At 65.6% G+C, this 16,500-nt stretch overlaps 1 protein-coding gene across 2 annotated transcripts; it reads right to left on the reverse strand.

The window, feature by feature from the left end:
* Positions 1 to 752: 752 nt before the first annotated feature.
* On the reverse strand, positions 753 to 16,018 carry CRIP2 (cysteine rich protein 2). Of its 2 annotated transcripts, XR_012674552.1 has the most exons (9): positions 15,889 to 16,018; positions 5,831 to 5,925; positions 3,775 to 3,832; positions 3,172 to 3,312; positions 2,927 to 2,995; positions 2,392 to 2,486; positions 2,104 to 2,161; positions 1,146 to 1,940; positions 753 to 1,072 (listed from the first exon to the last, which is right to left on the reverse strand). XR_012674552.1 is itself a non-coding variant. In XM_075156617.1 (8 exons), exons 1-8 carry the CDS (start codon positions 15,929 to 15,931, stop codon positions 1,873 to 1,875), a joined length of 627 nt encoding a protein of 208 aa, XP_075012718.1. In that variant the 5' UTR covers positions 15,932 to 15,975; the 3' UTR covers positions 753 to 1,872. The 2 variants fall into 2 exon arrangements, 1 of the variants encoding a protein (XP_075012718.1); XM_075156617.1 differs by having other exon boundaries at positions 753 to 1,940; positions 15,889 to 15,975.
* Between the last annotated feature and the right edge of the window lie 482 nt (positions 16,019 to 16,500).

Below are 16,500 nucleotides of genomic sequence, written 5' to 3' on the forward strand. Positions count from 1 at the left end.
TGTTTTCCCCAGCAAACGGGGCCGGCGGGGTGCCTGCCTCCCCGGGGGGCACAGCCAGCAGGCAGCCCAACGGGGCTCTTGCAAGAACCTGCTGGAGAGGACGAGCTGGAGCAGCGGTTCCCAGAGCTGGTGTTTGCCTTGGCAGCCCCAGCCTCCATGCCTTGCTTTCCAGACACCGAGCTCCTAGGGGGAATAGCTGGATGTCTAAAACCAGGCCTGGCAGCGGGGCTGGTATCTGGCCGGGGACATGGCAGCTCCCAGGGGTTGGGCAGGGGGTGGCCCGTGCCCCCGCACTGCATTCCTGCCCTGCTGCCGCCGGGCTGGGCTTTCCCACCAGCAGCCCCGCTCAGGCACTGCGCCTGCTCCGCAAGCCAGGCTGGGGGGAACAGTGTCACCTCCTACGTAACATCCCTCCCTTAGTTTTCTGCCCTGCAAAGCTGGGGAGGATCCCATCCCATCCCGTCCCGTCCCGTCCCGTCCCGTCCCATCCCATCCCATCCCATCCCATCCGCAGGGCCAGCACAGCCTCCTACGAGCCCATCCTGCTCACAGCCTGGGGAGCAGCCACGGCTTGTGCTGCACCGAGAGCAGCTCTGGCCTGGGCACCTCGGGCTCGGCTGGGGCTAAGGATGCTCTGTCTTGCCCCAGGAGGAGCGGCAGGGTCCCCATCCTGTCCTACTGGAGGGACCCGAGGGATGCTGCATGGCGCACAGAGCTTCCCCCACCTCCGCCCAACTGAGCCGTACAACGCATCTCTCAAAACCTTTATTGTCAGCAAATAACAAAAGTCAGCCCCGCGGCGGCGCAGGGAGCCCAGAGAGAGCAGAGTGCTGGCACCGCAGGGCTCGCCGCCCCGGCAGGTCCCCTGCACCGGCCCCCTCCCCGGCCTCCTGGGCAGCAGCGGGGCTGGGCGTGCACGGGGGGGGGGGACGGGTGAGGCTGGGGGGCACGTGTCATTCTCCAAAGCAAGGGGCACATTTACAACTGCTTATAAATAAAACAACAACGAGAAACCTCCGGCTCTGGGAAGCAAGGCGGGCATCCCGCTGCCGAGCCGCCAGCCCAATGCGCTCTGCCCTCCAAAGGCGGGGAGCAGCCCACTCCCCCAGGGCTGCAGCCACGGGGTTCCCCCCCCCAGCATGGGCTCTGCTGCCGTGGGGGACCAGGCTGGGGGGGGCCACCAACCCAAACCAGCCAGCAGAGCAAGTTAGGCACCTGCCCGGGTGCGTGTACAGGGGTGCCCTGGGGGTGCAAGGATGGGGATGCGGGGAGGTGCCAGACCCTGCAACTCCAACGGCAGCTGGGGTCAGCCACGGGCCCCGGGCAGAGCGAGAGCCAGGGCATGGACCCCAGGAAGGGGCAGGAGAAGGGCAGTGCTGCCAGATGAGCCAGAGCCCTCAGGGGACCCGCACATCCCCAGCGGCTGTCGAGGAACAGGGCTGGGCGCCCTGACCACCCGCCTCCATCGCCCTCCGTGCGGGGACAGCAGGGAGCACCCTCCCGTGGTGGGACTCCTGCCACCACCTTCCCCCCGGTCTCAGCCCCTCGGGTGCCACCCGCCGTCCCCTGCACACGGTGACATCCCCACACCTGCCCTGCTGCCTCCCGTGCTCAGGGGGCTGGTGGGAGGGCTGGGGAGGGCAGAGCGCATTGGGAACCACCACAGACACCTTCTACCTTTGCCTTTAAACACTGAAGCTTATATTAGAGACTATGATATATAACCCGGGGTGCAGGGCCGTCCTGCCCGGAGTAGAGACAGCAGAGAGAGCACAGCTCCGTGGCCAGCCTGGCGAGGGTCTGCTCCGGCTGCGAGCAGGAGGTTAGTATGGGGGCACAGAGCGGGCAGGCGGGCGGGCAGGGGGACGCCGTCTAGGGCTGGTTCTTCGCCTCAGGGTCTTTGTCGTAGATGTAGCTTCCCACAGCTCCAGTGTTGACGCCTGCACAGGAGGAGACGCAGGAGGGTGAGGACCTGGGCAGGAAGGTGGCACACTCCGGGGAGATGTCCCCTCTGGGTGGTGGCACGAGGATCAAGAGTGGCAGCCCAGGCGGGGCGCATGCCCTCGGATCGGTTCCCCAGCCCAGGCACCCCCAGGCACTCACCCTTTGGCCCGAAGAGGATCCCATAGCAGGGCTTGTGGCAGTATGGCTGTCCGTCGTGCTGTGCGGGGCAGAGAGAGAAGCACGTCACCCGGGGTGGGGGGCCGAGGAAAGGCCAGTCCCCAGGACACATGCCCCTGGTTGGGCACCTCTCCCGCTCTGCTCGTCCCCTGCAGATACCCGCACCCCAGCACCCCCAGCGCTCCCCCAGGCTGCAGGAGCTGCTCCAGCCATGCCCCGCTGGCATCCCCCGTGCGCTGCCCGGGGCTCTCGGGGCCGGGACATCCTTACCTCGGCGTGGCCCCCCGGGGTCAGCGTCTTGCTGCAGCGCTCGCAGCGTAGGCAGGGACGGTGCCAGTCCTTCCCCAGCGAAGTCACCTTCTCGGCTAGATCGGGGACAAGGAGGGAGGGTCACGCCAGCCCCCCTGCACACATGCCGAGGGGGAGCACGCCCCGTGGGGACATCACCTTTGCATATAAAATCCCAAGACAGCCCTGTGCACCCCAGCCTCCCGCATCTCTCTCACCCCTCTGCTGCCTCGCAGGGGACAGAGGTTGGCCGAGGACAGCTATTAAGCCCACACCACCCACCTGGGAGGTGACAGCAGGGGACACGATGCAGATGAAGCCCTGCACCCAGGAGCTCCTCCAAGAGGACCCATCCCTGCAGGTTTCTTGGGCACATCCCTCTGTGCCCCCAACCCCATCTCTGAGCCAAAACCCCCTCCCAGCCCCTCTGCGTGCCCCAGGGGTCCTGCACGGAGCCCCAGCACCGTGGGGCCATGCCACCCCGGGGCATGCACCCACTGCCCGCTCACCACCTTACCAAAGTAGACTCTCTTGCCGCAGCGTGGGCACATGTTGGGCTCCCCGGTGAAGGTGGTGACGCTAGAGGCTGGAAGGAGAGAGGGCATGGGCGTGGGAAGCGGGGGGACATCTCAGCCGGGACACACGAGTGCAGAGGACCCCCCGCACACACCCTGCACCCCACACCATCACCAAACGCAGTGGTTCTGGACCGGCTGAATGCCACAGCGGAGGGCCAGGCTGCCCGTCCTGCCCTGCCCTCACCTTTGCTGGGTCCCTTGGGAGGCGCAGCGTTCACCTTCCTCTCCTCCACCTTCACCGGGTGCTCGATGGGTCCCGGAGCGGTCTGACCCTCGATCTGCGGCTTCTCATAGATGTAGGACCCGGCGCCACCAATGTTGACTCCTGCAGTGGGGCAGAGAGAGGCTGTGGTGGCCTGGGAGCACTCGGGATCTCCATCCTTCCCCCAGCCCCTGTCCCACCTCCCCCAGCCCCGCTGAGCCACAGGGCCCCTGCGGACACCGCTGCACCTCGGCCCCGGCTTGCTTTCTCCTGACCCAGGCTTTCTCCAGCCACGTCTGGGATAGGAGAGCGACTCCACCTTCTGTTTGAATGGGAATTTGTTTTTTAAATATGAAAAAAAAAAAAAGCTGTCAGGACGGATCCCTCCCTCCCTCCCTCCCTCCCGCAGCTTTCCTCTCCCTCTGCATAAGGGGTCGGCAGGGCTGGGACTGCAAAGTGCTGGCTTGATGCTCAGCCCACGCTAGCCTGGCTCCTGGGGTGCTCCCCGCCAGCAGGGATGGGGGGCCTGGTCCCTCCTGCAGCCCTGGCCATGGCTGCACAGGCACGGGGGGAGCACGGACGTACCTTTGGGGCCGAACAGCGTGGCGTAGCAGGGCTTGTGGCAGAAGGGCTTCCCATCGTGCTGGGGAGAGAGAGGGGAGTGTTAGGATGCCGAGCGGCCACCATGGTTCCCTCGGGATTGCTTCCATCCCCACTGGTATTCAGAGAGCACCATGGCCATGCCTACACCCCAAAATGCACCCAGGCTGCGGGTCTGCCAGCGACAGCCCAACCCGAACCGAGCACTCAAGGATTTCGCCTGCATCAAACACTCCGGCTGTTCTGCGCGTGCCGTACCGCGGGGCTGGAGCGCCAGCACCCGGCGGCAGTTCAGCTAGAGGCATCTCCAAGCCCCGACCCGGCAGGACCCAGTAAGGCGTCACTTCGCCCGTCAAGCGTCCTGTGCGCAGTCAGGCCGTTGTCAGGCGCACAGAGCGCCGGGGCTTCCTCCGAGCTTCGCCTCCCCCTCGCCTTGGCCTGAGATCAGAGGCCCCGCGCGGGCGCTGGTCCCAGCCCAGCCGCCATCGGCCCCGCTATCGGCTGGGGGCGATTATCGCAGGAAGGCACGAAGCGGGCGATAAGCCCCGGAGCTCCCCACAGCCGTTTCTCAGGGGCCACCGGGAACCGAGTCCAAGAGAAAAGAAAGAGCGTTTGTGGCTGGGGCAGGGGGCCAGCGGGGCCGCCACGCACACCGCCCTGTGTGGAAAACCCACTGGGACCCCGTCCTCAGGCACTAACCCACCCCATCGCCTGCTCGGCTCCATTCAGCATCTCAGCCCTGCTTCGGGCTCCTGCCCTCCATCCCCTCTGCTGCCAGGCAAGGACGCCTTGCCCAAAACGGGCAGGGCGGCAGCTGAGCAGAAGCGACGTCCCTTCCCTCGCCTCCCCGAGCGGTGCCGTGCCGAAGGCGAGGGCTGGGAGCGGGCGGGGGCAAGGCTGGGGGAGCAACCCGGCAGCGGGCTGGCAGCAGGCAGTTGCAAAATAACGCAAGGCATAAATATGAGTGTGCTCGCAGTGTTACCATGCCGGAGGGGAGGGTAAACATTTCGCTGGTCTCCCGGCGACACCTTTCCCACCCGGCCGGACACGCTGGCTTGAAAGGAGGGAGAAAAAGCAGGGAAGGGCCAAATCCAGCTGTTGGCACAGTCGGTGGGGGCTTGGCTGCCATCCCCCATGGGACTAGAATCCGGCCTTATACGGAAAAGCAGCAAATCCCCCAGGCTTAACCCGGCCCAAAGCACAGATCCACCCGCACAACCCCATCCTCCCTGGCAGGACCAGCCCCACTCCCCCCAGGGGCTGGTGGCAACCAGCACGGCTGTCCCTGCCGCCGCCGCCCGCTCCCCAGCTGTGCCGCGTGCTAAAACCGCGCTAAAGAGCTGGTGACGCTCTGGCATGACAGGCACCGCGCAAAACCCAGGGCACGGGGTGTCACACTGGGGCATCGCACAAGAAGAACACAGTTGCTCCCAGGCCCGAGCACCTGCCACCGCTGGCACAGCACCCTCGTGCTCCCAAGCGCTGGGCAGCCGCGGTGGCATCGCACTCCAGCGCAAGCCCCAGGGCACCAAAAGCACCAGTGCTGAGTTAGCATCGCCATGGCAACCCGCATATCCCTGATTTGTGGTGTTTTTAACCACACTCCGGTGCAGGCTCTCAGCACCCGCACGCCTTCGAAGCCAGCGCGATGCCCAAACAAGCCCGCCTGGTGCATGGAGCTGCTTCAAGTGCTTGCTGGGGCATGCTGAGCCCTGCCACAGGCTGCCCGGGAGCCCGCACTGGGGTGGCACAGCTGGGGCACCACACGTGCTACCAGCACCACTCTGTGGCTTGCCCAGGACTGCACGAGAGCTCTGGAGCACCACAGGTCGCAGCAGCAGCAGCAGCATTTGAAGCCACAGTGCACGCTCCTGGGCTTGCGTGCCGCAGCGACAGCCCATCCGCATGGCATCGGGTACCTGCCCCAGCCCGATTCCTGGGATTCCCCATCCCTGGGTCGCTGGAGAGCCCTGGAGAGCCCACCAGGCCACCCCTGCATGGCAGCACAGCTCCCCCACCCCGTCCGCCCAGTGGCTCTTACCTCGGCGTGCCCGCCCGGGGTCAGGGTCTTGTTGCAGCGCTCACACTTCAGGCAGAACTTGTGCCAGTCCTTGCCCAGGGAGGACACCTTCTCGGCTGCAGGGAACACATGAGAGGGGTGAGCGACTGCCCAGCACCTACTAAAGTCCCTGGGGAAGCCAGGCTCCAGGCACCACGGGGGGCTGCGCTCGAGGGGGGCTGCTCATCAGCACGCTGTGGAAATCAGCCACGCTGCAGGGACCACTCTGCTGCAGCCCGCAGGGCCCCTGGGGCCGTTCAAGGCCATGGGCGCAGGCCCCCCCAGCCTCTGACCCCCCCAGCACCGGCTCTGCCATCGCACAGACGCCCTTTCCCACGCACCAGTCCAGCAACGGTAGCGTTTGCCTTCCTACTCCCTGCGTCTATTTTTACCCACCACGTTTCCCGGAATGACTCTGCTCCCATTCAAATATTTGGTGTTACCATGCCCACCCCACGCCACCCGTTTCGTCACGCTTCCCCGCACGCGCCCAGCGTTCCCGGGGAGCCTCAGCTGCGGTTCCAGCCCTCGGCCGGAGCTGCCCCGGTGCTGCTCCCAGGACACCCGCCTGCCAGGAGGACAGGACGGCAGACAGCCTCCACTGTCACCGAGGATGGACGTTTGGCCCTGGAAAACACCCGTCTTTTGGGCATGCGGGTGCTCCCCGCTTGCCCCCAGCCCGGGAGCAGGTGCGACATGCAGACGGGTACGTGGGCATGGTCCCTGCATTGCCCCAGAGTGCCACGAACCTGCGGAGCAACTTGCTGCCGGCACCGAAAACAGTTTCAAAGCATCAGTGGGCAAATTCAGGGAAGGAAAATGCTTGGACACCGGTTACATGAATGCACCCCCTCCGGCTGGCCCCGAGCTGTACGTCTCCAGGAGCACCCCGGGAGGTAGCACGGGCTGCCAGTCCTCGTCCTGCATCCCCGGCCTCGCGCCGTCCCCCCTTCCTCCCTGCCCCGTGCCCCCCGCCAATTCCCGTTCACCCTCCCTCTCCCCTGCACATGTGCGGAGACAGCTGGAAAACAGCGTGATCCAGTTAAAGCCACCGTAAAACTAAATCAGAAAAGGCAAATAAAATATTTAACAAGCAAATAAAAGCGCAACCGGAGCCCGGCCCTGCGCTACAAGACGACCTCCTCTGCGATGGCGGGTTTCCCCCGAGGACCTCAGCAAATGTCACCTGTTAGCATCAGGTCGAGATGGGGGTCAAGAGCTCCCCGAGGGCAGGTCCTGGCTTCCAGGGCCACCCTCCTCCCACGGCAAACAGCTGCGTCCGGGGCACATTGCAGGGCCAAGATAAGCTGAAACAACTGCCATCACCACCCAAAAAATCAGCCCCGGTGCAAAGCGGGGTGGCCGGTGGGAGAGGAGGGCAGCACGAGGGAGCAGAGCCGGAGCCATCACACCGGGGTGCAGGGGAGCCCCGAGAGCATCCCCAAGCAAGCACGTGGAGGACGGGCTTGGGGGGACCACCATCAGCTGGAAGCAGCTCCGAACCAACCTCCCGCTGATGCCACGCACGAGTCCAGGCTGTTGGACCAAACCCCAGGTGGCAGCGGATGGCAGGGTGAAGGGGTGCCCCGCCACAGCCGGGGGGTCTGTGCCTGCCTGCTTAAAGCTGCCAGGGCAAATCCCTGCTGGCCCCCAAGCCCGGGGGCTTGGGAGGGCTCGTGCTTCCCCAGCTGCTCACAGCAGGCAGCACACGAGGAAGGGGCCAGGGCCAGACCCTGCCCTCCCCTTCCTCTGCAGCCCTCGGCCACGCCTGGGGGCACACAGCCCCCCAGCCCTGCAAGTGCTCCCCAGAAGCAAGGGGGACACAGAGGTCCCGGTACCCCGCTGCCTTGGGGCTGTTGCAGGAGCCCTGCATGGCCCCAGCCCTCCCGGCAGGAACGGGTGCCTCCCCGGGGTGACCAGGGAGGGAAATGGAGCGTGATGGGCTGAAAGCCGAGCCGGGGGCTCGGGGCCAAAGAGCCACTCGGCTTTGTCACAGCGGATGCACAGCCGGGTCAGGCTGCGCTTCGGCTGCGTCACCCCCGGCTCCCCCCGCCGCCCCGGCTCAGCGCCGTCGCAGCCCTGCGTACAAAGCAAGGAGGAAACTCCCGGCGGATGTTTTCCGGAGGCCATTGCAATTACAGCCGGCCACAGCCCACGCCAGCTCCTTCCTGCCCCCTCAGATGAGATGCCCCCCCAATGTCCCCCTTCCGTAATATTTCAGTAAATCCCTGCTGCTCCCTGATGAATCCACCCACCAAGGCACTCCTGGGCCACGCAGAGCAAGAGGGACCTCGCTGGCACCCGCAGCCCCTGGCAGGGGACGGGGCAGGAGGGAGGAGGTGGCCCAGTGCACCGTCCTGTTCCCGGGGCACGGGGACAGCCCGGGAACCGCGGGGGCTACCCCTTGCCTGCGGGTGGAAATGCCACGCAGAGGTTGGTCAGGCATCCTCTGGCTGCAAACAAGGGGCTCCCGGGGGTCGGGGCCAGCACAGCCGGGACGGCTTTCCAGGCGGCATTGTTCGCGCTGAGCAGAGGAAGCAGCTTGGAGCCACCCCAGCCCATTTCCAGGGCAGCGGCGTCCCGCCCGCGGCCGCGCTGCCCCGTAAATCACTGCGGAGGGAAAGCACCAGCGCCCAGATTTCCTGTCACCCGGCCACATCTGCTCCACCATCGCATCAGCTCCAGAGGAGAAGTCTCTGGCCACGTCCTCCCGCTGCGGCAGAGACCCCCGGGGAGCTGCTGGGGGGAGCCCTGCTCCGCACCCCCTGACTCCGGGGGGACACCACACCACCGGCACTGCAAGAGCAGCCTGGGGCGAAGCAGTGCCCGGGCTCCGTCCAGCTCTGCACAGGGAGCGCAGGATGGCACAGGGCTCCGGTGCAGGCTTCGCTCGGCCAGACGTCACACTGCACCCGGCCTCCGCCACCGAACGCCATGCCCCGCCATGCCGGGAAGGGACGGGCCAGCACCCGCACCCTCTCAGCGTCACACCGAGCGCACGCACGTCCCGCCCCGCTTGCTGGATCCCGCACCTACGCACTCAGCCCGTGGCAAGATGCTCCCCTCAAGCCCCCCAAATTTAAACCAGCCGTGCAGCACCCCCCGGGAAGGGCAGAGTTAAGGGTACTCGCCTGCAGGAATTTGGCCTCGGGGTTTGCCTGCCCTGGGTTACCCACCTCGCTGTGGGTGGGCACCGGGTGCCCATCGATAATAAACTTCTCCCCTAGGGGAAATGCCCCCGCGGAGGAGAGGTGGAGGCACGGCCGGGGACACGGACAGCTGCAGGACGTAGCCATGGGGTGGATTTGCACCGTGCAGGGGGTGCAGCCCACGCCGACGAGGGACACCACCAGAGCCGGGGAAGATCGGAGGCCAGGAGCAGGAAAGCGCACGAGGGGGCTGCCGAGGCAGCCGCTCCCCACGGCTCTGCGGCAGCCCCACCCCAGAGACAACGCGGCTCATCCCTTCATTACCCGCCTTGCCCGGGCGAGGCAGCTGGTGCGGGCCAGAGGTGGGCACATCTTTTCGGGGTGGGAAGGGAGCATCCATCCTCCCAGCCTCAGTGCCGGGGGCCACGCCAAGCCGGCTCCGGGCCCTCGCACAGGTATTTCCACAGCCTGACGTCAGCGCCGCTTCCAGCCGGAGGCTTATTCAGCAAAAGCAACCGTAGCTGCAGCTGCGTCTCTGCAAAGGGCTGGGCTGTGCCCCATCCACCCCACCGCAGCCCTGGGAGGACGCGGGGAAGGGCTGACAAAGCCCAGTCCAGCGGTAAAGATGCCAAATCCCCACAGGGACCCAGCGACAGGCATCCCTGGAGGAGAGGGATGCTGTCAGACCAACCGCAGATGTGCTTCAAAGCGGTCGCAGGCACAAAGGAATGAATAAGAGAGATGAGCACAGGGAAAGGAGCCTGGTAAATGGCTGGAAACAAAGCCGAGAGCCCAGGCAGCCGGCAGCCTCGTCCCCTCCCCAGCCCCTTGCAGCATGGCCGGGAGATGGAAAAGGCGGAGGGACAGCTTGCGGATTTCCTGCCACGCCGTGCCGGGCCGTGCCGGGCCGTGCCACCAGCCGTGGTTCTCCGCCGGTCCCCTGGGAAGGGTCTGCACGGCTTCCCATGTCCCCCGCCCCATCCCCTCCCGCCCTCCTCAGGCATGGCCAGGCAGCTCCTCTCCCCCGTCACACAGCCGGTGCCGACGGTTACGCCGCACTGTGGTTTTGTGGCCAAGACACAGATATATATTTAGCTCCCCCGCAACAAGGCGAGGCAAGCCCTCCGGCCCCGAGCCGCTCGCTTGCTGGGCTCCCTCCAAGCGCGCAACAAAGCCAGCTCAGTACGGCCTCGCCGGGGAGCGCGGCCGGGCGGGGGAACGAGAAATACCCCAGCCGAGCAGAGAGGCGAAGGCGAGGTCTTCCCCAGGACCCGAGCCCCTGTGTAGCCGAGCCACTCGGGCGCGAGCGAGGGTTGTTTGATCTCCAGCCGCAGCCCTAATGCATGGCATGGCTCCCGTCCACCCCGCCGCTCCCCGCCTCTCTGCCGACAAAACCTCACCTACTGCAGGCACTTTCCTGGCCGTGAGCCTTCAACCTCCCGCTCTGGTTCACGGGGCCAGGGCAGCTTCCAGCAAGTCCCTCTCCATTTTCCACAGGGTTGCTGTACTTCATCAAGCAGCGTTCGTGCGGGATGCATCCATCCCTCTGGCTCTGAGACCCGGCAGCTCGACCGTGGCTGTGCGGGGAGAGGATCAGCAGTCTTTCTTGCCAGGCATTGGGTTCAGCCAGGGCTGAGTCCAAGAAATCAGCTGCTTTCTTGCTGCGGCGCAGACCCACACGCGAGGCGTTGCAGGCAGGACCCCCGGCCAGCGGCAGGAACCCAGGCAGCCTGCAGCCCTCCTCTCGCCCCGCGGCGAGTGGCAGAGCGGCCAGCGGAGAGCTGGGGCACGGGCGGGCATGCGAGCAAAACCCCTCCTGGGGTAATTGCTGGTCCAGAGCATGGTGTTCCTCCTGCGCGCTGAGATACCATCTCTGATGGGCAGCGCCGGGAGGATGAGACAGTTTCCTGGCCCGTGTCAGCGAGAGCAGGACTCAGAGACATGCTGGAGCAGCCAAGCCTGCCTAAGTGCCCCTCCAGCCCCACGGCTCCTCACCTCCCTGCCCTGCTGGCTCCCTGCACAGCCAGCTCCAGGCAGGGTTTGGCCCAGGGCTGTGGGCAACACACTGTGAACAGAGACGGCAGCGGGAGAGGATGCTTGGGACCTCCCTGGGGGCCGCAGCACCGGCGCTCCACCGGCAAGCACACGGCAGGCTGGTGGGAGAGCTCTCCCCACCCGCGCGCCAGGACCTGCCCCACCATCACCTCCCCAGCTGCTTCGGGGCCTCCCACCCCACTGCCAGGAGCAATGGGCACCACCACCCCACCGCAGCCCAAAGTGGCACCACGGCACACGCTCCAGGCTCCGTATTTGATTGCAACATTGCAGCGACAGATTTTCCATTACCTCTCCCTTGGGCGTTCCTGCTCCACCTTCCCTTGCCTTTCTTTTCCAGTCCCATCACCTCACCTCTCCCCATCCCTGTGCTCCTGCCAGGGGCAGGGAGGGAGGACGGGAACACAAGGAGCTCTGCCCGAGACCTGCCTGGGACCTGAGACGTGGGTGTAGAGCTCCACAAACCAGACACCAAACGGAGTCACTCAGGACCAGTCAGGCTTGCAGAGAGCTGCCTGCCAGCCCCAAGCCTCCAGCACCCACGGCCCCCGCAGGCTGGCGGCACAGGGAGAGCAGGGCCCCCGGCACCAACCCCTGCAGGCACATCCACGCGGATCCCTGTGTCCCACAGCAGCTGAGCCCCAGCTCCCTGCAAGGCAGGCACCTGCCTGCGAACACGCATACGAGATGCCGGCACCGCACCGTGCAGGAGCCCCGGCAGCTCCAGCAAAGCGAGCACTTCACAGCGCGCGAGAGCAAGGGGGCCGAGACCTCACACCGTCCCGTCCCGCCCTCCCACAGATAATTTTCTATAGCTCGCGCTGTTTTCCTGAGGGAAAAGCTAATGCTAATCAGCCCATCCTTCAGCTTCCCACAGAGGCATCCCCCCCCAGCAGGGCCCTGCGTGGGGAGCAGGGAACTGGTGCATCCTTAGTTACCATTCCGCAAGGTCCACGTTCCGAGAGCAGCCGCCCCGAGACATCGGAGCAGGCAGTTACCCAAGGAGCCCAGCCAGCCTTCGGGCTGGCAAGCCAGGGGCCGTGCCGACGCTGACGTGCCGACTGCTACGCCGGCTGCGCTTGAAGAGCCGCTTCCTTTGTTAGGGACGGCTGCAATCGAAATAAAGCCCTCCTGCCTCTCCTGCCCGGCTGCTGGCAGGCCACCGTCTCCCTACAGCCAGTGCCCGGAGCCAAGGACAGCGGTTACTCATTAATTGCAAAGCGGCTTCTGCAGCTTGAATTTCTGCAGGGCTGACCTGCCGGCGCGGTGCTTTGCAGGGAGAGCACCCCACACCTCACTGCACCCCGTCTCTTGCCGCACCCCTCTCCTCCAGCACAGTCGGGACGTCAGCGTGACAGCGGGGTCAGGCATCTGCCCCTCCGAGCATGCCAGGCTTGGACCCTCCTTGCTTCCCAGCTGGATGTGTCCATGTCCTTAGTCCCCCTCTGGCACCCCATGGGCAAACCGTCCCCAGAGAGCAGCGTTGCTGCTCCGGCTGCAGACACAGCCGGGACAAGCCAGGGGATACTGGGTGACTCCCACGTGCTTTTAGGATGCTCCTTCCCAAACAAACAGCGCGGCAGCCTCCTGCCGGCCCTCAAACACCCCAACATGTGCAGAGAGCTCCCCAAAAGCCGCCCACCAGCAGACCTTGCTGCACGTGTCCTTGCCGCATCCCTGGGGCTTTCGCCTGCCTCGCGCTTGAGATGGGAAAACAGGAAACCCCCCGCTGCCGCGATCCCCCGCAGTTCCCTGGGAAGAGAGGACGGGAGGCGGAAAGGCTTGGCCAGGGCTCCCGGCGACCCTGCAAAACTCATTTAAGGCTAGCGATGCAAAAGGGAGCTGGGGAAATGTGCGGCTGTTTGGCTTCAGGCGACTCTGGTCCCTCCGGCGCTTCCTGGAGAAGAGACAACCCAACCCCAACCCCAACCCCAACCCGCCGCCACCTGCCAGCGCGGGATGGGAACCGGCCCCGGCAGCCGCCGGCAGCGCTGCTCCGCCGGTTAAACATTCACCTCATCCCTCCAACCTCCCCAAAGCGGGAAAGTTAGCCCCAGCCGCTCCTGGAAACAATGTCACAGACCTCAGCCTGCTTTAAAAAAAAAAAAAAAATAGAAAAAAAGCCAGAAAACTATTTTTATATTTCCCTGTGCTTTTTAAAGGAAAAAAGCTCATTCTGTAGCTCAGGAAACGCCCACATCCTCCTGACTGTGCAGGGAGGAGCCCGCTGGATTTTTCCAGGGAGCATGAAGCAACAGGCAGGCTGGAAATGAGTTTTCCATCGGTACCCACGACTGCTGGCGTTGGTCAGCCGCTCGGGCACTGCACAGGGCCGGGAACGGGACGTGGTGGCATTTTTCACACATGACCCACGGCTGCAATCCCAGGCATTCGAGAAGTTATAGTTGCCAGCGTTCATTCAGCACAGGCGAGGAGCGCTCCCGAACAAGCGGGGCTTTATGAATCACCTCCCCGTTAAGCTTCGGGCCAGCCGAGGAATTCACAAGCGTTACCAAACCCCAGGCGCAGCGTTCCCATCGCCTTCCCACCGAGCCACGCGGTCCATCGGGAGGAAACCCCAGGAGCCGCGTCCCAGGAAGACGGCTCAGAGGTTGCATCCAGTTTCTATGCATTAAATAAACGGACCCGGGTTTATTCTGCCAGAGCCTGGGCGGTTCCTCAAGGAAAAGCTCAAGGCGCCAGCAAGGACGTGCTCCAGCCTATCTCAGCACCAAGCACAGAGAAGTTTTTGGCTCGCTCCCATCTCAACTCACCCCCCGGTCTCTCTTAGGGGCAGCGGGGGCCGCGCGGTCCCTGCGGGGAGGTGTGTGATGGGGGTTGCCGCTCCCCCGCTGCCGGGCACCTGCCTCCTCCCTGCCTGCAGGGCAAGGCGTCCCCCCGGGGGGCAGGAACGGGGAAGCCAAGGAGCAGCAGAGACCTGGACAGGGACACTACACCTACAGAAACCCAGCCGGGAGGGAGAGCCGGCATGCAGCTGGGGGCATGGGCTACAGCACTGCTCCCCCCCAGATCACGTCCCCAAGAGACCCACAAGTCTCCCAGAACATGGGGAGAGAGAAAGAGCGCGGGCACTGCTGGGGGCTGGCGCTTCACCTCCTGGCACAGCTTGGCCTCCTCCGGCAGTGAGGCGGGGGTCCCCGAGCCTGGCCCCAGCCCCCCCCACACAGGGCAGGCTCGTCCCTGGAGCGAGAGGAGTGACTCTGACCCCGGGCCAATGCCCAGCTGGCTGGACGGACACGCTATTTTCTGCTTAAAAAGGAAAAGATTCACACAAGGAAAGACATCCAAGGGGCCAAGCCCTTCCCACCCCCACACAAATAGGTTTATTTAAAGGAGGAAGACAGCAAATTCCTATTTCTCTGTGTTTACTTGGAGATGGCTGGAAAGGAATGAAAGCACCAATGCCTCAAACGCCCAGGCACCATCAGCACCCTTTGGTATTTCTCTACCAAACAAACGTGCTAAGGCAGCAGGGGCTGGACGCTGGAGCACCGGAGGGAGACGGACAGGAAGGGGTGCAGGCAGGCAGCGCCAGGCCAGGCCAGCTGGACCCCGTGGCCAGCAGGTTCCAGGAGGCAGCCTGGATTGGAGTGCTGGATCCGTCCCCAAAGCCACCCTGAGCCTGCAGTGCAGCCCCAAGGATGCCCACCCCGAGGATGCCCACCCCGAGGCCAGGGGGGTCAGGTCGCTCCCCGGGAGGCTCCCGGCCGGGGACAGCCGCGCAGGGGGGAAGCGGGCTGGGGCAGGCTCCTCGGGGAGCGGCAGTGAGGCACCAAGGCAGGGGATCAGCCCTCGCTCCCACCTCTGCCCCCGGCGTTTTCTGCAACCTGGGCGGCGGCACTCACCCCGGGATGCCCAACGGGAGACACCCCAGCCCTGGTTCCCAGAGATCCTGACCAGCCATAACCCCAAACAGGGCTCTCGGAGACCTGCAGGGACTTGCTGCTGCCCAAACCCAGCCCGGGCATGCCGAGATGGACCTCTAAGCCCAGATGCTGCCTTTGAAAAAGTCCCGTAGAAACCCCAAACCATTCATTAGCTCCCCAGCCCGCAGAGGGCTGGGTGAGAGGCGAGATGGGGAGGGGTGAACGGCACACCTGGAGTAAGGTTTGCAGGGAAGAGGAACAAATTGGCTGGGAGAAGGTTTTGTTTGCACCTGCCACTGCCTGCTCTTCTGCACCAAGAGACCCCTCCCGCTCATGGGAGCCCCCTGCCCGGCACCCTGTCCATGCTGGATGGGCTGGGTTCCCCTACGACCCAAGCCAGCGGGTACACGGGGACATGAGCCCCACCCCAGCACCAAAACAGGCTGCGGGCACACACCTCAATCAGGGCTCCTCATCCCCTGCTTCACCTCCCTTCACCCCAGGGAGCAGGGGAGGGTGCCCGGGACCCTCCCGCCACCCATACCCCCCGTGTCCCCCGCCCCAGGGCCAGCCAGCAGCATCCCCCAGCACAGCCCGGGGGGCTGGAGGGGGGCAGAGCAGGGGGGCCGCGGCCGCTGCGATGGGGGCCCCGGGGGAGAAGCAGCCTCTACCAGGCAGGTCACGGGGTGCTGGGGGGCCGCGGCCGAGCGGGGATCCGGGGATGCGCCAGGCCTGGGGACGGGGGACCCGGGGATGCGCCGGGCTTGGGGACGGGGGACCCGGGGAAACACCCCGGCACCGGGAAGGAGAAGAGGACCCGGGGATGCACCGGGGCTCGCGGAAGGGGGAGGCAGGGATGAGCGCCGGACCGGGGACAGAGCGGGGGTCCCGGGGATGCGCCCCGGCGCGGGGAGGGGGATGCGGGGCCGGGCCCCGGGGATGCGCTCACCGAAGTACACGGTCTTGTCGCACTTGGGGCACTTGGATGCCATGGCGGGAGAGCGGAGCCGAGCCGAGCCGTGCCGCGCTGTGCCGAGCCGAGCCGTGCGCCCCGCTCCGCCCGGCCCCCGCCCACTGGCCCCGCCGCCGCCCGGGGGGGGCCGGGGCGGGGCTGCCCGCGGAGCGTCTGCCCGGCTCGGCACGGCCCGGCACGGCTCGGCACGGCGCGGTCCCGGGCGCGGCAGGTGTACGGTCCTCAGCCCTGTTCCCCACCTCCGAAAGCCCAAAGGATGCAAGTGCTCACCATTCGCCTTTCCCGGGAAAAAAATTAAGAACGTTGCAATTAAGCAACGTGACTTGTGGGTTTTGACCAGCCCTGTGCCCGGTCCCCTCCGGCGCACGCCCGAGCGGTGCCACCTTGCCTGTCCCTGCGTGAGTCCTGCATCCCTGCGGGCTGGCACGGACCCACGGGACCAGCAGGTCCCATTGCCGCGTCCCCCAGCCCCGGAGCCTGTGCGAGAAATGGAGCAAGCACAGGAGCCCTCTTGCCCCCTCTTTTAGGGACAGCTAAGGGACACTTAGTCCCCTCTTTTAGGGACAGGGGAGCACCTGGGGGGTGCTT

The sequence above is a fragment of the Calonectris borealis genome, chromosome 8 (genome assembly GCF_964195595.1).
Source record: "Calonectris borealis chromosome 8, bCalBor7.hap1.2, whole genome shotgun sequence".
NCBI classification, from domain to species: domain Eukaryota; kingdom Metazoa; phylum Chordata; class Aves; order Procellariiformes; family Procellariidae; genus Calonectris; species Calonectris borealis.

Coding starts and splice junctions, on each gene's coding strand:
- CRIP2 (XM_075156617.1), bottom strand. CDS start 15,931: ATGGCATCCAAGTGCCCCAAGTGCGACAAGACCGTGTACTTCG. Junction 3,833..5,830: donor CCCCGGGCGGGCACGCCGAG/GTAAGAGCCACT, acceptor CTCTCTCCCCAG/CACGATGGGAAGCCCTTCTG. Junction 2,996..3,171: donor TCCCAAGGGACCCAGCAAAG/GTGAGGGCAGGG, acceptor CTCTCCTTCCAG/CCTCTAGCGTCACCACCTTC.